Source organism: Belonocnema kinseyi, chromosome 8 (genome assembly GCF_010883055.1).
Source record: "Belonocnema kinseyi isolate 2016_QV_RU_SX_M_011 chromosome 8, B_treatae_v1, whole genome shotgun sequence".
Lineage (NCBI taxonomy): Eukaryota > Metazoa > Arthropoda > Insecta > Hymenoptera > Cynipidae > Belonocnema > Belonocnema kinseyi.
Window position 1 is genome coordinate 71,125,004 of NC_046664.1, and position 23,566 is coordinate 71,148,569.

General features: G+C 24.1%; 1 protein-coding gene across 1 annotated transcript in view; it reads left to right on the forward strand.

The window, feature by feature from the left end:
- Positions 1–1,404: 1,404 nt before the first annotated feature.
- Positions 1,405–23,566, forward strand: part of LOC117178836 (probable phenylalanine--tRNA ligase, mitochondrial) — a 27,129-nt gene continuing 4,967 nt past the window's right edge. Inside the window, exons 1-3 of the mRNA XM_033370335.1 lie at positions 1,405–2,004; positions 4,643–5,343; positions 22,806–23,098. Coding sequence (XP_033226226.1) covers positions 1,952–2,004; positions 4,643–5,343; positions 22,806–23,098 — 1,047 coding nt within the window. The 5' untranslated portion in view covers positions 1,405–1,951. The remainder of the gene's footprint in view (positions 2,005–4,642; positions 5,344–22,805; positions 23,099–23,566) is intronic.

A 23,566-nucleotide genomic window follows, 5' to 3' on the forward strand; every position in this document is an offset into this window, starting at 1 on the left:
AAAAAATGGTGCCAACTTATGAATCTTCTTTCATATTTAATGATTTTTTTAATGAGCAATTTCTGGTGAAATAAAACATTAACATGTATATCGATATTTACAGTAAAACCACTAGCTTAACTTACAGTTGTGAAAAAATGTAATCTCTTTAAAATCTAGTGATTTTTTAAACTAAAAATACCGTTTTTCTGTTGCAAATATAAACTCAACATTTATAGCTTGACATAAAAAAGAAATCGTGAATTTTTGAAATATTATTTTTCAAATTTAAAATACCAATTGCCGGGAAAAACACTTACACGCCAAAACATAAAAGCTAAAGTTGCAGAAAAATTGTAAATATTCTTTGAAGTGTAACATTTATTTTTATTCAAAATATCAATAACTTTCGACGGAAAATACTAGTGCATGAAATAGCATGTAAATTTTTCACAATTTTCAATATTTTCCGAAATCTAATGATTTTTGTTTTAAATAATCAAACCGACTTCCCATACTGTGAAGAACATCAATATATAACACGATTAAACATTCAACAATTGCAAATTTGTTCGAACTTTAATAATGAATTTTGTATAAAAATGATAATATTTGGGATATTTAGTATTTTGTAACAAAACCTTAAATTGTTACAAGCAGTGAATTAAAAGGAAATGTGTACATTATTCGTCAAAAATTGGCTCTTTTAATCACTCTGATATTAATTGTCACCAGAGATTAAAAAGTGCCAATTTTTTATGAATAATGAACTAATATAATCCAAAATTGTTAAAATATTCTAGCTTTTTCAAATTCTAACGATTCTTGTTTTAAAAATATCAATTTATTGTTTAAATTAAATAAAAATTATAGTATAAAATCGTATATGATAAAGACAACTGATTTCCTCTGAGAAATATTATAATATAACCTGAGACTGTTCAAAAATTGCAAATGTTGTTTGAATTGTAATTTGATTTTTGTTTAAAATTTTTTAAATACTAATTTTTAGTTTTAAACGCTAACATAACCTAAAATTGTTCAAGAATTATATGAATACGTTATGAACCCTTGAAATCTAATAATTTTTGTTTTAAATAGTCAATTTTCGGTTTAAAAAAGCTCGAACAAAACTGAAAAACATACAGAAATATCTGATTCAAAAACACAAATGTTTCCACTTCGCGTAAGATGACTTCTATGATTTTTAGATTAAATTTTCAAATTTAAGATATAAAACAACTTTGATTTGTTAACATCCTTTTTGTTAGATATAATTGATTTGATATATTGTTAATATTTTTAATGTGAATTAAAACTTTCGCTAGATTTTATTTTATAGTTAGAAAATTTGAAGTTAGTAGTTCCCAGCGCTTTTTTTTGGGAGATGGCGCTGATCAATTAAAAGTGTGTCGTCTGCTCTTTTTGGAGAAAACACGGTATAAAATGAAAGTGTTTAAAAAATGTATAACATTTATTACGAAAGAACAGCAATCTAAATAAAATAGTGAATAGAAAAAGTGAAATATTAAAACGGTTGCCTCCAAGTAAAATAAGTTGCTCTAAGCGTCTAAATATTCACCAAAAAGTCTGTTATTTAATTCCTTATTCCTCTTTTTGGAGAAAACACGGTATAAAATGAAAGTGTTTAAAAAATGTATAACATTTATTACGAAAGAACAGCAATCTAAATAAAATAGTGAATAGAAAAAGTGAAATATTAAAACGGTTGCCTCCAAGTAAAATAAGTTGCTCTAAGCGTCTAAATATTCACCAAAAAGTCTGTTATTTAATTCCTTATGAGGTTATGTGTCGGAATCAAGTTTAAAAATAACAAGTTGTTTAAGTTGGTTTAAGTAAATAACTATCGACAATTGTATTAAAAATGTCAGAATATACTACGTAGAAAAGTAAGGTCATAAGATGTAAAACTTACTATAATTTTACCGACAAAAATAATCAAGAGAGAAAAATGGAAATCATGTTCAGATTTTCAATTTTGGGTTTAAAGTCCTCAAGGCAAGGGTAAGTGTTTTATTTTTATAGTTTCATTCCAATTTTATCAATATCAAGTGCTATTAGTCAATGTTTACTATTATTATTTTAAAACTTGAAAGTCACTTTCTAAATATTTGTTAAATTATTATCTCTCTCGTATATTTTAATTTTTTTTGCATTTATTGCAATCGAAAATATAATTTTTTGATATCAGGGTTCCAAGAGACTGCTAAACATTTTATACGATTTCTGATTTGGAATAGGGAATTTTGGAAATAAAAATATAATTCTGAGTTGGAACATCAGATAATGTTTGTTCATAAGAATTATAATTTCCAAATAAGTAATTTTATTTCTTCATAAAATTTATATTTTAATTATAAATTATCATTTATAATTTGAATTTTTTTACATTTTCAAAGAGATAGGAAAAATGAAATTATTGGGAAAAACTTATTCTGAAGAAATTGAAAAAATGTAGAAGCTTTTTTTAATAATTTTGACAAATATTAAATTAAATTTTGTTTGTAATAATTAAAATTTTTCATTATTACTAAATTTTGGAAATTATTCTAATGAGTTTAAAAGATATTTATAAAAGTTTTAATAAGATTTAAAAATAATTATGAACTTGAAAAGATTGAACAAAATGTAAATTTTTGAAAATTTTCTTAAACAAATTTAGAATAATTTTAAGACTTATGGGGAAGTTTTAAACATTAAAAAAATTTTTTAATGAATTCTAAGAGGAAAATTAAAAAATATTTCAGAAAAATTTTTAATTATTGTCTAAAATTTGCAAAAAGAAGGTAAATTGTAAAAGATTTCAAAGCAATAAATTTTGCAGGATTACAAAATTTTTGAAAAAAATCATGTAAGTTAAAAAAGGTATTTAGAAGTTTTAAAACGATTCAAAAATAATTTAAAATGTGTAAAGAATTAATAAAATTTTATACAAAAAGGTAGATTCCAAAGAAAAGAAGCTTTTTCAAATGATGAAAGCTTTCAAGATAATGAAAAATTTTTCTTTACATTTCAAATATTTAAAATGATTTTTTAATTTTATAAATTTAATTTTAAGAGAATATTTTTTAATATTAAAAAAAATCAAAAATTGTCGAAGAAGAATCTGAAAAATGTTCAGACAATTTGTTTAATTTTGCAAAATTAAAAAAAAATGTAGGGAAACTGATTTTTGTTTAAGGGTTTCAAGCGACAAATAACAATTTTCAATCTTGAAAAATGACAACTTTGAGAAATTATTCTAATAAGCTGAAGAGATATTAAAAAAAAGTTAAAAAATATTTTAAAATAATTATAAACTTAAAAAGAATTAACAAAATGTAAATTTTGTAAAAAAATATACAAGTTTTTAAATAATTTTTCAGGATTTCAAAGAAAACAACAATTTTTTTTAAGTTTCATGAGAAAATTAAAAAAATTTAATTGTATTCTAAGAGAAAAATAGAAAATATTTCTAATTATTTCGGAAAATTTTGAAAAATAATGTGAAAGATTCTAAAATCAAATTTTGTAACTTTGCAAGATTACAAATTTTTTGAAAAAAATCGATTTTCCAGAAATTTCGAAGAAAAATCTGAAAATTTTAAGGCAATTTTCTTAATTTAGTAGAATTTTTTAAGTTTTAGGAAAACTTCGAAGAATTTTAAAAGATATTCAGAAGACTGAGAAGTTCTGAAAAGATTCAAGACGAAATTATCTTTAGATTCATGGGAACATTTTATTTAATTTTTAATTTTGAAAAATTAATTATAAGAGAAAATTGAAAAAAAAACTTGAAAACATTTCAAATGATTTCCTAAAATTCGAAAAAGGATGTAGAAAAGTTGAAAGCAAAATATTTCAGTTTTTGACAGCATCGAAATTTTTTAATTCGATTAAATTCAAGAGATATTGAGAAGATTTGAAAAGATTCAGAAATAATTTTAAATTTAAAAAAGATTTTTTAATTTTTAAGCGAAATAGAGATTCCGAAAGATCATGGGAAAATTTTAAAAAGTTTTTGGTTTTGCAGAATTAGGTTTTAAGGAAAATTTTAAAACATGTCCAAAGATTTATAAAAATGTCAACAAAAAATTGTCTGATACATTTTTCAAAAGTTAAAGAAGAATTGGATTTCGTTTGAAATATATTTAGGTATTTGATATTATTTGAATAGATTAAAAATATTTCAAAACTTAGAAATATTTTCAAAATTTTATAAATATTTTTTATTTCTTCCAGAATTTAAAAGTCTTTATTATCTTGTAAACTTACTAGAATTATATTGATATAACTTCAAAAACAAACTCCCTTTTTCTGAAATTTTGAAGTAGGAAGTTTCAAATTCTAGCAAATTTTTTCGTTGCAAAAAAAAAGAATTTTTAAATTCAAACAAATTCTGATTTCGATCAAGGAATTTTCAAAATCTGAAGAATTCTGATTTGGAAGAGGATAATTTTTGTTTTTAAAATACTATTTATAAATAATAATTAAACTTATTTTCCAAAATCTCCCGTTCCATTTCAAAAGTTAAAGGTTCCAAGAAAAAATTATAATTTTTTACAATATTCCCTGTTCAAAAGTAAAAATTCTAATTTCCCGGGAGTTAGACGTTTTTAAAATTCAAATTCGAACCATAAATATAAATAATTAATTATTCTAGGAACATTTCCGGCTTGTTCCATACTTTTAAGAAGAATTTTTCCACCGTCCCAAGTTTCGAAAACCCACAAACAGAAATTGCACTTTGTGGTCAAAAATACGAAACCGATGATTGGACGAACATTACCCCAAAAATAATATCAAGATTGGGTCAGGATTTGCATAGAAATGAAAAACATCCTCTGGGTCAAATTAAGCGTCGCATAACAAATTACTTTTACAAATCCTACTATAATCGAATTGGAAATCCGATTTTCAGCGTCTTTGATAATTTGAGTCCAATTGTCAGCACTCATCAGAATTTTGATTCTTTACTGATTCCAAAAGATCATGCGAGTCGAAGTAAAAATGATTGTTACTACCTTAATGAAAGGACTTTATTGCGAGCTCACACCACTGCTCATCAAGCTGAACTGGTTTCGATGGGACTTAATAATTTTCTGATCGTCGGAGATGTTTACCGAAGGGATGAAATTGATTCTACACATTATCCAGTTTTTCACCAGGTGGATGGTGTTAGGATTTGCACTGCAGATGAAATTTTTGATAACGTGAGGGGAACTGATGGATTAAAAATATTTGAACACAGAGGAATTGAGACTCGCGATAAACAAGGGTGTCATACTTTGGAGTCTGTTAAGATTATGGAGTTTGATTTGAAAAATGCACTTGTTGGACTCGCTCAAACACTTTTTGGAAAAGGTATTTAATACTAATTTAAAATACAAATTTTAGCTGTTTCAAATAACAGGCCGTACTTAAATTACGTAACGGATTATATATTATTGTAGGCAATTTTCAGTTTACAGAAATGATTTGCTAATTATTGCTGGTAGAAGTAGGCAAAGAGTTCGAAAACTTCATTTTCAAAATTCCCTGATTTTTCCTAGATCATTAATATTCTCGAAAACAAGCATTTTAATCTTGTAATTTTTTTTTAACATAGAATCTTTTATGGTCAGAATAAAACAGTATTTCAGATACAAATTTATTAATTTATTAAAAACAAAAAATGTCTTTTCCGTTATAAACGATGACTTTTGAACAAAATGATTGAATTTTCAACAATATAATTAAATTTTGAACAAAATAGTTGAATTTTCAAAATTAAAAGATAAATTCCCAACAAAAAAGTGTCACACTTTATATTTGAATAAAAAAAGACGAATTTTATAACCGAAAAGATGAATTTTCAACAAATAAAGATTTTTTACTCCACAAAGAAATAAGAGTTTACCTAAATTGTTGAACCTTTAAGCGAAAGACGAATTTTCTCCATAAAAATTGAATTTTCAAACCAAAGATATGACATATCAGCTCAAAATTAATTTTACACGAAACTGATACATTTTAACTCAACAAACATGAAATTTAAAATCAAGAAAATTATTTTTTTTTCCCAAAAAACGAGAATTTTTAACTGAAAAAGATCAATCTTAAAAAAATGGAATAGTTACATTTTCAGATAAAAATTAATTTTAAACAAAAAAAATGCCTTACGACTAAACATTTAAATTTTCTATCAAAGACACAAGCCTTCAATAAAATTTTTTTTTTAACAATGCATCTTAACTTATACCCAAGTAGTTGAATTTTGAATTAAAAAATATTAATTGTCAACAAAATAGTTAAAGTTTCAACTGTAAAGGTGAATTTCCAAGTAAAAATATAAATCTTTAAGAAAAAAATGATTTCTTAACAAAGTGAATCAACCGAATAATTAATTAATAAAAAGAAGAATTTTTAACCAAGAAGTTGCATTTTTATTTAAAATTTGATAAAAAGATAAATTTTGAAAAGAGATAAATTTGGTAAGAATAGTTGAAATTTCTGGTAAAAAAGATTTCAATTGATTTTACACGATAAAAATATGAATTTTTAAACAAGAAATAAGTTTGTACCAAAAAAATTGAATTTTCAATCCAAAAAGACGAATTTTTAACCAAAAAAATGTCTTGTTAACAACATTTTGAAATTCTCTACTAAATAGTTGCATTTATATCCAAAAATATGAAATTTCTCTCAAAACAGATGAATTTTTATTTAAAAAAAATTTTTTTTTTTAATTGTACTTTCACCCAGAAAAGTTTCAGTTCTGTTTTCCACAACAAAATGTACATTTCAAACAAAAAGTAAGTTTAATACGAAATAGTGAAAATTGCAACAAAACAGTGTAATTTTCCACTAAAAGTTATGTCTTTTTAACAAAATAGTTTAATTGTTAACCAAACATTTACATTTTTATCCAATAACGATAAAAGTTTCTCTTAAAATAGCTGAATTTTTATTTTTAAAAAACATTCAAAAAAATACCAAAATACTAAATTTAAACAAACAGTATGAATTTTCTACCAAATAGTTGAATTTTTATCCAAGAAAGATGTAATTTCTGCTAAAGTAGGTGAATTTTAAGATAAATCTTTTTAAAAAATGTATTTCTTAACAATGTGATTCTAGCAAAGAAGAAGAATTTGTAAACAAATTCTGCATTTTCATTTTAAAAAAAAGAAATTTCTACTAAAACAGATGAATTTTTAAATCAAAAAGATAAATTTTTGAAAAATAGTTGAATTTACTGTTAAAAAAAGTTTCAGCTGAATTTTTACGATCAGAATATGAATTTTTACAAAAGAAAGAAGTTTTTAGGAAAAAATTGAAATTATAATCCAAAAAGACCATTTTTTCAACAAAAGGGATGAGTTTTTAACAAAGTGGTTGAATAATTGCGTTTTTGTCCAAGAAAGATGAAATTTGTACTAAAACAGATGAGTTTTTAATGAAAAACGACAAATTTTCGTTTAAAAAATTAAACTTTTATCCAGAAAAGATTTTGGTTTTTTTTTTCAACACCAAAATATACATTTTAAACAATAAGTCAATTTTCTACGAAATAGTTAAATTTTCAACAAAAAAAGTAGAATTTTGAAGCAAAAGGTATGACTTTTTATCAAAGTAGTTTAATTTTCAACAGTACAGTTGCATTTTTATTCAAGAAAGATGAGATTTATCTTAAAAAAGATGAATTTTTAATTAAATAAATAGAAAAAATTAGGGAAGTCAAGGATTCTGAAAAAATATTGTAAAATTCAGGCAAGTTCTGTAAGAAGCATTTCAAGTGATTGTCAAGAATAATCAGGGCTATTACATAGTCACTGTTTTCCAAAATCACTAATTAGTCAATTTTTTCAGAGTAACTTTCCTAAATTCTTTTGTAATCTTCTAGGATATTTTAAAAGATTCCTAGAAATTCTGAATAGTTTTCAATAATTTGAAAAGATTTTAAATATCTTAGTTTAATTATTAAATATTCGAAGAATTTTTCAACGTCTTTAAAAAGTTTTAAAGGATTTGGAGAGATTTTAAAATATTTGAAATTGTTGAGTATATTAAAAAACTTGGAAGCATTTTCAAGACATTTAAATTTTTAAAAAGAATTTTCATTGATTTAAAATGATATTAAGAAGTTTAAACACAAAATCATGGGGGGTTAAAGAATTTTGAAAGATATGGAACGATTCTAGGTTCAAGGTTCTAGGATTTTTTTTAAAGATTCCGAAGGCTTTCATAATATTTCGGACATAATATTTCAATAATTTTAAGTCATTTTAAAAAATCTGAAGGTATTTTAATAAATTGCCCAGAATTTTAAATAAAATTTCATGTATTTTGAAATATTCCAAGAAATGTATAATTTATTTTAATATATTAAATTTCAAGGAATTTTCACGATCTTTAAAAATTTGCAAGGGATTTCGAAAGTATTTTAGAGTATTTCAAAATATTTCAAAGAATTTTTTATTGATTTCAGTAATTTAATGGGATTTCAAATATTTTAGGGTATTTTTAAAAATTCCAAGGAATTTTCCAGAGCTTTAAATAGTTTCAACGGATTTACAAAAAATTCAAATGATTTGAAATATTTTAGGATTATTCTAAAAATTCCAAGGAATTTTTAAGAGATTTGAGAATTTTCAAGGGATTTCAAAAGATTAAAAAGATTTTAGAGTATTTTTTAAAAATTCCAAGGAATTTTCACTATCTTCAATAATTTTCCAGGGGTATTCAAGAAACTTCAAGGAATTATTAATTGATGGAATTCAGAAGGATTTGAAATATTTTAGGGTAGTTTTTATAATTACAAGAAATTTTCTGGGGCTTTAATAATTTTCTAGGGGTCTTCTAAAAATTCAAAGAAATTATCAATTGGTGAGATTTAAAAGGATTTGAAATATCTTAAAGTATTTTAAAATTTTCAAGGGATTCGAAAAGATTGGAAACATTTTAGGGGGTTTTGAAAGATTCCAAAGAATTTTTTATTTATTTCAATAATTTGAAGGTATCTCAAAGAATTTGAAATATTTCAAGGTATTAAAAAAGATTACAAGGCATTCCCAAGCAATTTAAACCATTTTAAGAGACTTTAAAAAAATTTTATGAGTTTAAGAAGTTTGTAAAAATTTGCATGCTGTTGTACATAATTTCCTAAAATTTCATAAGATATGAAACGATTTTAAAGGATCTATAAAATTTTATTCTATTCTATTATTATATTATTCTAAGATAGTTTAAAAGATTCCAAGTGATTCTATAAGATTTTCGAGAATTTCAATTACTTAAGGGGATTTTATCAGCTTTCAAAGAATTTAAAAATTTTTTTCAGGATTCAAGGAAATATCAGATTTCGTAGAATTTTACCCAATTTTATGATATTTTAATGGATTTGAAAGAATTTATTCACAAGAAATGAAGGATTTCTTAGGGTTTGAGAGATTTGACAAGATTTTAATTTTTTTGCAATTATTTAAATTCATTTTGAATGCATCCCAGATTCTTAATAATTGGTCCACAATTCTTGCAAATCCTGTTGAGGTCTTTGGAATTTTCAATTAATTTTTCTAAACTCATTTCAAAATTACTGAATTCAATTATTATTCCATATTTTTTATTGTTTATAATTTTTTTTAATTCGCCTTTTTTGGATTAAATTTTTTTCCAATTCATTTGAATTAATTTCAAGTTACCTTGAATTTTTGCGAATACTTTTAAGTGAAATTCTTTTTCAATTCAAAAGAACATTAGCGACAGCCCTGAGAATAATAAACTAAAAATTTATAAATTTAAATTTAGAATAGTTTTTTTCCATTCATAAAAGATTCTATAAGAAAAATGTTACAAGATCAGAATTTTGGTCTTTAAATAATGCTAATCAATGAAAATAAAAAATTAGTCAGGGAAAAGTTAGGGAATTTTGAAACTTTTTTTCGATACATTTTTTGTGGGTTTTTTTATTCCTGTTGAAAAATTAAATAAAAATAATTTTAAAAACAGTGATAAAGAACATAATACATATCAGAGAATGAAGTAATAAGAGAAAAATCGACATAGTGACTATCATGGACAAAAAAAAAGCTATCAAGAGCCATCCATTTAAGAACAGATGCCTGTTCATCGAAGTTCCCCTCTTCATTTTTGGGGCTCTTCGGCATATAGCCACTTTTGACAATCTTCGGGCAATCGCTCCTACGAATTCGATTCAAGTTTTCGTTCTTTGAATCGTTCAAAAAATTTAAATAATTTGGATGCAATTGGTACAATTTTTAAATAAAAAATGTAGGATAAAATATCTTTCAACAAATTCGAAGATATTTTGAACCCGATTCTGCCTGCTTATAAATAAAGACATTCAAGCCGAAGTAAACTACTTGCCTTTTTAAACATATTTAAAATTTACAAAATAAAATCCTATTATTGAAAGAATCAGATTATCATAACTAAGAAAAATTGTTTTAGTTTTTAAGAATAATTTCTGATGGAATTTAATATTCTATTATCGATAAGAATTTCAATTATTATACAAATTATTATTTTAATAATAATTGGTCAAACAAAATTCATGTTAGATGCAAATCTTCAAAACAGGCAGAGATTTCACGCCAGAATGGATGAATGAAACGGTGTATGTCACGTTCGATCCAAAAAATTTTAATCTAATTTCGATTAAAATTTTCGGATGATTAGAATATTTTGAGATCAGAGAAGAAGACATCCTGTTCTAAGATTAGTAAATTTTCTTGCAAATTAATTTTTTAGTATAAATTACTTGACTGTTTATCCTTTAAAATTGAATTTGATACTTTAATAATTTTAATGAAAATACTCGAATTTATACAAATGAATTAATGCTGCAAATTTAAGATTTTGTTCGACAACAAAATTTTATGTAGAAAAGTCAATTCAAATTTAAAGTAAATTATTAGTTTTTCTTCCTTCGTCTCTGAATTAAGTTCAAACATTGTCGAGAACCGATTTTAATTTTACAAGGTATCTAGTCTACCTGAAAACTCTAGAAATGTCAGGGAATTTTTTTTGAAGTCAGGGAACTTATTCGAGAGCGTGCTTAATTTCTTTTAAATTGCGACATAAAATTGAATCAGAATGATTCTTCATTTGTAAAAGTAGCTCTATATTACTACGTTTACTATTTTGTTGAAAATTAGATTTTTTTATTTGAAATTTATTTATTTTTTTGGTCTTTAAAATATTTATTTGACAATTCATCTCTTTGGTTGAACATTAATTCTTTAAATAAAAATTTAACTATTCAATTTTAAGTTGAAAAATTATATTTTTTGGCAGAAATTAATCTTCTTGATTGAAAGTTAATCTTTTTGGCTGAAAATTCACCTCTTTGGTTGGAAATTAAATTTGCAAACTGAAAATTTAACGGGACGAGTGAAAAATCTCGAAAAATAAAATTGCCGACACTGTAAGATTCCGAAATAATAAAGTTCCTGACAGAAAATTGACAAATTATAAAATATTCGAAATAGGAAATTTAAAGTTTCTAGGATTGTTGTTTGAATTTAAAATAAGAATAACTGAAAAAAATTTCTGGATGAAATTTTTTTCTGAATTCCTGTTATTTTAAATTCAAACAATAATTTTAGAAACTTAAAAAATTTTAAGTATATATTTTTAAAATAAAAATATTCAATTACCATATTTATAATAAATAAATCATTTTTTTAAATGAATTCTTTAAATTGGAGAATTTTATAATGCGGCAATTTATTGTCGGGAATTTTAGAGTTCTAGGGATTTTATTTTTTGGGATTTTTCAGTTGTCCCAAATCAATCATTTAATTCTTGGTTGACGAAAATTTATGTGTTTGGTTGAAAATTCAACAATTTGTTTGCAATCTTTCTTCAAATAATTTTGTATACCAGCGTTTAAAATATTTTTTGGTTGAAGTATCATCTATTACATTTTTCGTTCAGAATTAATTTTTTTTTAATAAAAATGTTATTACGTGGTTGAGAGTTAAATTCTTTTATTAGAAATAAATATTTTTTGTTGAAGATTCATAATTTTAATTGGAAATTCAATTCACTGGTTGAAAAGGGTGCTGTTTTGTTGAAGATTCGTTTTTTATTTTGCTGAAAATGACTTTTTTACTGAAAATTTTACTTTCAGTTGAAACTTTGAACTATTTTGTTGAAAATGTGTTTTTTGTGTTGTTGAATATTAATTTTTTTAACTAAAAATTTAGCGATTCAATTTTAGGTTGAAAAATGATCTTTTTTGGTTGAAATTAATCTTCTTGATTAAAAATTAATCTTTTTCATTGAAAACGCAATCATTCTAGTTAAAGATTCATCATTTTAGTTAAAAATTTATTATTTCGTTTTTAATTGAAAATTCATGTATTTTTTTCCATAGATTAATCTTCTCGTTTGAAAATTCATCTTTTTGGTTGAAAATGTAACTATTCCAGTTATAGATTCATCATTTTAGTTTTTTAGTTGGAAATTGAAGATTCTTCTGTTTAGTTCAAATTTACCGCTTTTTCTGAAAATGTAACTATTTTTTTGAAAATCAGTTGTTTTTTTTTTTTGTTGGAAGACACGTCTGCTCAGTCGCTAAAAAAATGGGCAGCTCAATCAAACTCTAAAGTATCTCAGCCAATTTCGAAAAAAAATATAGATTTTCTTTCTCCGGAAATGGAAAGTTGGAGGGGGGGTATTAACCTCTAGCTCAAAAAAAGTTTTTCAGACCACCCTAGTTTAGTATTTAACTTATTTGTATTTATCACCCCTTTTCTCGTTTTTCCCCTTAAATACGAACCGAATTAATAGAACTCAATGAGAAAATCTATTTTCTATTAAAAGTTTATTCATTTTGGTTGAAAATTCTAATATTACATTTTGTTTTAAGCATTCATCTTTTTTTGGTTAAAAATTTGATTGCTTGGTCCAAAATTGAATTATTTTGTTAAAAATTCAACAATTTTGGTTAAAAAGTCATACTTCTTGGTTGAAAATTCAACAGTTCGATTGAATTTTTTTCCTTCCTAGACTTACATATTTTTGTTTGAAAATTCAACTGTTTGTGGAATATTCATCTCTTTCTGTAGAAATTTGAATGTTTTTTTTTTTTGAAAAAAATGCAAGTGTCTGGTTAGAAATTAATCGGGTTTGGTTGAAAATGAACTATTTAAAATCAAATTCAATTGTTTTGTAGAAAAAGCTCTTATTCTTGGCTCGAAAATTGAACAATTCGGTAGAAAATTATTTTCTTTGGTTGAAAATTCAACTATATTGTTGAAAATTCGTTTTTTTTTTATTGTTTGAAAATTATATTTTTTTATTGTTTGAAAATTATTTTTAATCTGGAAATCTAACTACTTCATTTTTAGTTGAAAACTTATGTTTTTGAGTTGAAAGTTGAACTATTTTGTTGTAGAATCATTTTTCTGGTTGAAGATTCTTAATTTTAGTTGAAAATGGTTTGATTGAAAAATTAACTATTGTGTTCGAGCTTTGCTTTATTTTCAAAAGGAATTTTTTTTTATTTGAAAAATCAAATATTTTGTTCAAAGTTCGTTATTTTGTTGAAAACTAGACTATTTTGTTGAAAATTCCTTTTATTTGGTTGAAAACTCATCTATTTTGTTAAAAATTCAGTTGAAAAATAATATTTTCAACCTAAAATTTAACTATTCCATTTTTATTGTAACTTTATCATTTTTAGTTGAAAATTCTACTAATTTGTTAAAAAATTTATATATTTTGTTAAAAGTTCGTGTTTTTTGGTAGAAAATTAATCTTTTTGTTTGAAAATTCATCTTTTTGGTTAAAAAGTCACTGTTTTTGTTCTTGAAAATTGATTCCTCTAACCAAACATTTAACTGCTCCATTTTTGTTATTAAGTTGAAAATTTGCTTTTTGACTGAAAATGAAACTATTCCAGTTAAAGATTCGTAATTTGAGTTGATAATTGATCTCTTTGTTATTATAGTTTTACGAATAAGTACTATTTGCTTAAATCAGTTTGAATAAGAATACGAATATGTGAATGTAATTTTTTTTGTATCGAAATTGGAAAAAAAACATGCTAAAAAATACAAAAAATTATATAGTGTTGAAAAAACTTATTGCACTTTAAGCATAATTGATAAAAGGCAAAATTTAAGAACGTTTCAAATGATATCCTAAAACTTCGGAAAAGAATGTGAAGATTTTAAACACAGATCTTGCAATTTTGCATATTAGAAAATTTCATAAAAAAAATAAAATAATTTTAACAGATATTTAGAAGTTTTTAAAGCGTACAAAAATAATTTTAAACTTAATCAGATTTCAACACATTTAAAACAAGATGTAGATTTTTGAAAAATTCGAATAAAAAACTTAAACGCTTTTTGAGCATTTTTAAATGTTTCAAGAGAATTTTTTTAATTTTTCATAATGTTTGTGAAAAGCATAATTTAAAAAATTCCAAAGCATTTCAAAAGTTTTTAAAATATTTTGAAAGGTTTCAAGATGTAAACAAATTGTCTTAAAATTACTGGGAATATGTAAAGTGGTACTTTAATAGGAAAAATTAATTTGAAGAGAATATGTTAAAATATTTCAAAACATTGCGAAAGATTTTCAAAATCTCAAAAATTAATCTGGAAGATTTTAAAACAATTTTAGAAGTTATAAGAGTCACATTAGAAGATAGTTAGGAATTTTAGAAGTTTTGAAGAGATTAGAAATATTTTTAAACATCGTAAGGTTTCCAAAAGTTCAAAAATGTTCGAAAAGCATTTTGAACTTTCTCGAGAAACTTATTTTAATTCAATTTTAAAGCAAATATGCTATGTAGCTCAAGAAATAGTTATTAGAAATTTTAAATTCGTACCAAAAATGTTTTTCTCTTAAAATTATAATTTGCCTAAAATTATTGTTCTTCCTTCACTAGACATTTTTTTTTAATTTTATAATTTTATTGATGATTCGTCTTTTTGGTTTGAAAATTCACCTCTTTTGGTGGAAATTTCAATTTTATCCACAAAATTGCAACTTTTTGGTTTCAAATTAAAATCTTTTTTGGTTGAGGATTCAACTATTTTGTTAAAAATTCGTCTTTTCGGGATAATTGAACTCTTTTTTTTTTATATGAAATGAAAATATTTTTTAGTGTTAATATCGAGTATTATATTTTTAGTGGACGATTTATCTTTTTTGGCTGAAAATTCAATTACTTGGTTGAAAGGTAAATAAATTTGTTAAAAAATCATCTGTCTGGTTCAAGATTCAACTATTTTGTTGAAAATTATTTTTTTATGAATGAAACTGTTTTTTTTTTATTAAAAATAAAAAGTTTTTTGGGCTGGAATACCTACTATTACATGAGAATTAATATGTTTTATTTTAAAATGCAACAATTTGATTAAAAATGAACTTTTCTGTTGACATTTTGATTTTACATCTGAAATTTTAAAAATCTTTTTGAATTTTCTTGGCCATCTTAGGAAAATTATATTTGTATAACATTGAAAACAAATAAACCTAAAAATTAAATAGTTATTCGAAATTAGTAAAGTTAAAAAAATCGAACACATTTGACAAAGGGATTCTAGCCTACATTAAAAAAATTTTCAAAGCATCGTCGCAAAAGAAATGATAAATTCTTTGCTTCCACTTACCATTTTCCAAAACTGAGTACCGTCCGTATTCGAGAATTCAGAATTTGTAATCCGTTTCCGCAAAAATATATTGAGGAATACATTGATTAAAAACTTCCAAAATTGTCAAACGCTAAAAGCACAAGGTCGATAAAATGTCTTAAAAAGTCGTTTCCGTATTTTAATCCAGGAATTTGACTCTCATATTTTTAAATCTGTCAATTTTTCTATTTACCACCGGCTAAATTCACAACAAAAATAACGACACAAAACGTGTTTAAACTTGCCAACAAACGGACGCCAGTGGCCATTATCACAACTACGAAAAGCAATATTCAAAATGACTTAAAAAATTACTTTTATCCACGAATTTGTTTATCCGACACGAAATCTTGCTGATTTGTTAATCACAACACATAAAATTCACAAAAAACATACTTTCTGTGCTCTCAAGATTGCGATCTCCAACCGTCATTCGACAATCGCAATGAAGCTGCAAAACCGACAAAACCGAATCGTGATTACCGCACAATTATAATCGGATTCTACACAATTATTGCATAGAATTTATCGCTGTCAATTCCGAAGTAAGAATTCGATCGAATTTTGACGAGATCAGATGAAAATTATACCTTTTGAACCAAAAAAGGTGGGACCTCGGCGTAACAATTTCAAGACAAGAATTTGCACGAATTGCACTGGTTTGCACTGTTTCAGGCGCGACAATCAAACTTCAAACGCGGATTTTCGATTTGTGACCATTTCAATTTCTCGCTTTATTATGGCATCAAATTAGGATATTACGAAGTAAAAACTGCCAAGTTTTTTTTAATTCGTGTCAAGATTTATCTTTGAGCTCTAAAATGGACGGAATTTCAGAAAAAATATATATTTTGTTTAACGTAGTACTATGAGCACGATCTTGGAAAAAGCGCGAAAATTCGAATGCGTTAAATTAAAGATTATTTTAAATAGTATAATTTCTTCATTTTTTGTCATATTTTTAATTTTCAATCACAAAGAAGAAGTAATAATAATAATTTTTGAGTTAATTTTAATTAACTTTAAATGTTTTGATAGTTAGTTTTAAATTGAATACATTTATATTAAAATATTATAAGTAGTTTGGTTTTAATTTTAAACGTAAAAAACGGTCTGGTTTTTAAAAAAATGGTCGAAATAGTAAATTATCAAGTTAAAAGATTTGATATTTGCAGAATTTGCAGTTTAAAGAATTTGTAATTAAACAATTTTAAATTAAATTCCTACAAAATAAATTACGACAATAATTATTTCTTATTATTTTTTATTTGAAAATATTCCAAATCTAAAAATTTTAATTTTCAAACTCAACTTAAAATAACACAATTAATAATGGAAATGCTTAAAATTGGGCAATTTCAAACATTGGAAACATATAGTTGTATTCTTTTATTTAATTTTTTAATTTTCATTGATATATCTTAAAATTCTTCGATTTTTAGTTTACGCTTTAGATTAAAATGATTGAATTTTAAAAATCGTGATGTACAGTTTGGAAATTAATTACTATTTTTAACGAATCAATTTCGAGGTCCTAATGAGATTGAAAGTTTTGATAGTCATTTTTAAATTGAATACAAAATTGATTTAAATATTCCAATTATTTCTTATTTTATTTTAATCAGTTTTAAAATTAATCATTTTAGGTTTCAATATTTTAAACTACATGATTTTAATTCTAAACTTATAAAATTGTCGGGTTTTTTAAATTCTTCGGAATTGTAGAATTTCAAATTGAAAGATTTGATATTATCATAATTTTCAGTTTAAAGAATTTGTAATTAAATTTTTTTGAATTCAATTTGTATTTATTTTTCTGTTTCCAATGTAATATCTAAAAATTCTTCGACTTTTAGTTAGAGATTTTCAAAAACGAATCATTTAAAATTGAAAAATATTCGATTGGAAGATTCAAGAAATTAATGTTTCTAAATGAAGTGTTAAAAATTAAACGCTTTTAAATTGAAAATATAAAAATAGTGTTGTTTAAAATAAAAATAGACAAAATAGAATTATCTAAATTTACACCTCAGTCATTGAATAATTTCTTTAATTTTGAATGATTACAATTTTAGAGTTCTGAATATTCTTGCTGAACGCTGAATTTTCTATTTTTCCTTTTCAAAAGTTTTAAGTAATGATTTAAATTTACCTAACATGACTGAAATTTTTAAGTGTTTGAGTATAAAAAAATACATAAAAAATATATTTTTCAAAATATTTTTCATTTTATTTCATTTAATATTACTTGATTTTGAACGTTTTTTTAGTGACAACAATTTGGTTAAAAATACAATTTTTTTTGTTAAAAGTGCAACTGTTCGATTGAAAATTAATCTGTTTTGGTTGTGGATTCAACTTTTTTCTTGAAAATTCATCTTTTTTGGTTAAATTCGATTGTGTTTTATTTTAAATTAAAATATTTTTTATTGAAATATCAGCTATTAAGTTCTTTTTATTGAAAATGTAACTCCTTGGTTAGAAGTTGAAATGCTTTCTTAAAAGTTCCCTTTTTGGAGTAAAAAATAATATTTTAAACTTAAAGTTTAACAATTTGATTGGAAATTAACTTTTTTAATCATAGCTTCATATTTTCGGTTCCAAAATACAACTTTTTTTGTACAGAAACTTCGTCTCTTTGTCTTGAAAATTCAACAGTTTAGTAGAAAATATATCTTTTTGTGTAAAAGATTGTTTTTTTTATCGAAAATTATTTTTCTTTAACTTAAACTTTATCTGTTTGATTGATTCATTTTTAAATTAAAAATCTTGGTTGAAAATTTTGCATTTTGGATGAAATTTGTTTTCTTTGTTCACTGAAAATTATTCTTTGTTGAGGATTCAAGTTTTTATTGAATATTCGTGTTTTTTATTCATTTAAACAGTTTTTTATTTAAAATAAAAATCTTTACTTGGTTAAAATATCAACTATTACATGTTTTGTTGTAAATTCATCATTTTTGTTTGAAAGTTTGCCACTATTTTTTTAAAAGTTAAACTTGACTTTATTAATTTCGTAAGAAACTGGGTTTGCCAGTTAGTTTTAAACTTCATGGAGCTTGCGGGACCTCTAAATATAATTTTTTTTAAACGCTGGTTTGCGAGGGGAGATTCGAAAAAATTTGGGATCGATATGCTTGAAAATTCGAAAATAAATCCAAAGCATTCTCAGACGAATCTTCATAATTTATAATCCTGTTTATAATTGAATCGTCTGTACTAATGAGAAATTTAATTACTGTGTTCACACAGATTTGAGTTTATGTTTTGGCACTGTCCAATGCTATAGCGTTCATGAATTTGAACTCAAAACTCTAAAACTTTGGATGCTTAAATTTTTAATTGTTTGACTATTAATGCGTTTTGAACTGGAAATTGTACAATTATTGGCTTTCGAAAGAAATTAGTCCTGAAATTTATTTAATCAGGTTTTTAGTTTGAAATATTGTATCAATGTCAATTTTAAACTATAAAGTTTTGAACATTTCTGATTAAAAATAATTATTTAACTAAACATTGATCTTATGGTGGTTCTCGTGCCAAAAGTCATATATCTGAAAAAATAGTTTTTCTATGATTCTAAGAATCAAAATGTTATAGCTGATGTCATTCCAAATAAACAATATTATGTTTATGAAAAATGTTAAAATTCACAACAACAACAAAATCATTAATTTTAACTATGTTTTTTGCAGTTGAATTTTTTTTGACCGCCGCTACTTACCATAGCAACATCTTGCCATAGCAAACATTTACTTTTAAAATTGGAAACAGTAGAGTTGTAGAGAATGTTTTCCGAAAAAAATAAGCCGATATTTATTAAAATGCAATCATTTTTCAAAAATCGGTTAAAATTAATGTTTATTTCTATGGATTTTAACATTTTTCATAAAAAATAATGTTTTTTATTTGGAATAAAATCAGTTATAATATTTTGTTTCCTGGGATCATAAAAAAACTATTTTTTTCAGATATCTGACTTTTGACGTAGTATAGTTAAAAATGCAACAGTTTATTTTCTAGAAAATTTGGCTCTGTAAAATTCAAATGTTGATTTGTCAACGAAGAAGATCACTTTCTACAAAAATACGAATTTTTAACGACCTACATGAATTTTCTACTAAATAGTTCAATTATCAACAAAAAAAATACATTTTTCAATTTAAATTGAAGAGTTTAATTTACATTTAGAAAAATTAATTTAAAAAACTAAACTTTTAAAAAAATACATGAATTTTTAACCAAATACATAGCAGAATTTTATATTTCAAAATATAAAATTGTTTACCAAAAATGAAATAGTTCAATTTTCAGTTAAAAAAATTAATTTTCAACTAAAAATAGAGTAGTTAAATTGTCAAGTTAAAAAATTAATTTTTAACGAAATAATTCAATTGTCAACCAAAGAGATAATTTCCCTACTAAAATGATGAAGTCTTAACCAGAAAAGAATTATTTTTATATAAAAAATTAAATTTAAACAAAAAAACCTTGTTTTAACCAAAGAGATGAATTTTCAACCAAAATCATAAATCTTTAACCAAAAAAATCAATTTGTAACAAAGTAGTTCATCTTTCAACCAAGTAGTAGAAAGGGCCTTAGAAAATTTAAAAGTTACCTTGGAATATTCTTTTATTAATACTTTTTCGAAATTCTTTAATTTTTCATTGTTCCGTTTTGGAATATTTGAATTTTAAAGACTATAAATTTATATTGTACCATTTTTCAGTAATTAAAAAAAATGTTCTCAGTTAAACGCTCTAAATTAAAAAATTTTCACTATTAAGTTATAAAGTTTATTAATTGTCAGCTAACAATTATTTGAAAGTATAAAATTATGGTATACAAATAAAAACATTTGAAACTGAATAATTTTATATCGAGAAATTGAAAATGGTTTGGTTTCATTTTTAGATCATTCAAAACTGTATCGTTTAAAAATAAATTTATTTTATAGTTGAAAAAATCATTAAAATTAATGATTAGTTAAATAATTAATTGCAACGTAAGGATAAAAAATTTAACAATTTCGAAAAATTATGAATAACTGAATATTCTAAAGTAACCTTCCAAGTTTCCAAGGCCCTTTCTTGTTTTTGGTTCAAAGTTGAAAAATGTCTTTTTTAGTTGACAATTGAACTATTTTGTAGAAAAATTCATGTATGCCTCAGAAAATTCGTATTTTTCTGTAGAAAATGAATCTTCTTGGGTGACAATTCGACATTTAAATTCTTCAGTAATAAATTTCAACAGTTGAATTAACAGACGAATTTTCTACAAAATTCAACAGTGGAATTTGACAGTGGAATTTGACAATGGAATTTGTACCAGATACATTTTTTACAAAATTCAACAGCTGAATTGCCAACAGAAGAATTCTGTACAAAATCAACTGTTGTATTTTCAACTACACTATGCTTTTCAATTTGAAAATTATTTTATTTTACGAATTAAAAATCGATCCTTTAAAAAATTGTAATAATTAAGTAAATAAAAATATTATTTTAATTGAATGCGAGTCCTTAATTTGGTTATTTTATTATTTTAAAAAGTCATAATGATTTTAAATATTAAAAAAGTTTGATGAGTTTCCACTTTATAAATCTTTCAAAGCTGTAAATTAAACAATATAACACCTTTTCCCCTTTACTATATAACTATCTCTAATGTTTAATGTTAAACAACTTTTAAATGAAAGAAATTTAATATATATTACCTGAAATATTTAAAATGTTATAGTTTAAAATTGTCATTAATATAATATTTTGAATTCAAAGCCTGAGTAAATAAATTTTAGAACTTTTTTCGAATGTCAATAGTTGTACTACTTCTAGGGCAGCGGATTAATAGTCAAACAATTAAAAATTTCAAAATCCAAAATCGTAGAGTCTTTTGTTTAAATTTATGAACACTATAGCATAGGCTAGTGCAAAAAAAAATACATATAAAAATCTGCGTCAACTAGAGATAATTGATATTTAAGTAGGACTCTTTAAAATTTCGAAGAGCCCTTAAACTCTGAACGTTACAATTTTAATTGCTGTATTTGAAAAATGCTTAATTTGTAAGTGAAATTTTAAAATTTTGATGTATAATTTACAAATGAACATTTGTAGAAAAAAATCGAGTAATTTTAAGAGATATTTAGGAGTTTTTAAAAGATTAAAAATTATCATGCAAATTTTCGAAAGTTTTCTTAAAATCTTCTAGAATCTTTTTGAAAATTTTGTTTAAATCTTTGAAAAACTTTTAAAATATTCTCTTAAAATAATTTGTCAAAATGAAAAAATTTTTTTTTTTAATTATCCTAGGAATCTTAAGAAACTGTTTTTATTCTTTTGAAGCCTTTCACAATTTTAGAAAGGAATCTAATTTTTTTGTTTAAAATTTGCGAAAATCTACATTTTATTTTATGTTAAGCTATCATTTCAAGTTTTACATTAAGTTTGAATCTATTCAAAACTTCTACATATCTCTTAAAATTACTCAAATTTCACCCACAAATAATAAATGTTTAATTGTTATTTATTTAATAAAACTGTTTAAAAAAAATTTATAAAATGTGCCGTATTTTCTGAAAATTGTAGAAAAAGCTCAATTCATTTTGACAGATATTTAGAGGTTCTGAAAAAAATTACCAAAATAATATTAAATTTAAAACTTTTGAAGCTTTCCAAGGATGTTTAAATTATTTTAAAAGAAAATAATTGAAAATATAATTTAATAAGTGTTCAGTTAAACTTTTCAATTTTTCAATATTTGATGTTTCTAGCTTAAAATTCCTGAAAATTATATAATTTTGAAAACTTTAAAATTCATTGATTGATTTTTTAATTGAGAGCATAAAAAATGATAACTTGGATTTATATTTTTTTATATTGAAAAATGGTAGTACCTTCAATTTTATACGCGTAAATTATTGAAATACAAAATTTTTTAATGAAAAACTTTGAAATTGTAATTTTAAAAGTTCAAAATTTAACAGTTCCACTTTGATTGCTTTCATTTAAAGCTCAGTTTTTGTTACCTCAAGCAGAAAATTTTGTAGCTTTAGTGTTCCATTTTTTAAATTTCAATAACCGTGAAACCATGTTTGCGGACCGGGAAAAACCCGGGAATTTATTTCGTCAGCCACCCTGAATAAGTTATCAATTTTTTTTCGATTGCAGATGTTCAGTACCGTTGGGTAGATGAATATTTTCCTTTTACTCATCCGTCCTGGGAGTTGGAAGTATTTTACAATGACAAATGGATAGAATTATTAGGATGTGGGATCGTGCGACAAGAAATTCTACAAAAAGCAGGCGCTTCGGAACGAATGGGTTGGGCTTTCGGTTTAGGCCTGGAACGACTGGCAATGCGTTTACACAGCATTCCTGATATCAGACTTTTTTGGAGTACAGACACTGGATTTTTACACCAATTCGAAGTTGACAATGAAAATTCCCCTGTACAATATAAAGTAAGAATTTGATTTTTTATTTAGGGGAGACCATCCTATAGCAGATAGTCATCAATTAAAAGAACAAATATGCCTAAATTAATTATTTATTATTATTATTATTATTATTATTATTATTATTATTATTATTACACCATTAAGCCATTTCCCTTTCGGGGTAGGCGTGACTCACTCGGCAGGGGAAAGGAGTAGTGTGTGGAAGGGATAGAGATTTTTCAGATTGATCCAGAATTCTCGTGCTATTTAAGTAAATAACACGTTCGTTCCGCAACACTGCTCCGACCCTGGATGCTGATCAATCTCTCTAGCAATCACCCCAAGCGAAGAACCTCACGAAGTCGTTATGTAAGGTTCCCCACTTGGGTTCACTAATAGCCAAGGTCTTTGTTTCAGGCGTCATTCACTCTACTGACACTCTTTTTATTAACTATTTGCCGCCATACTTTCCTGTCCTGGCATACTTCTCTA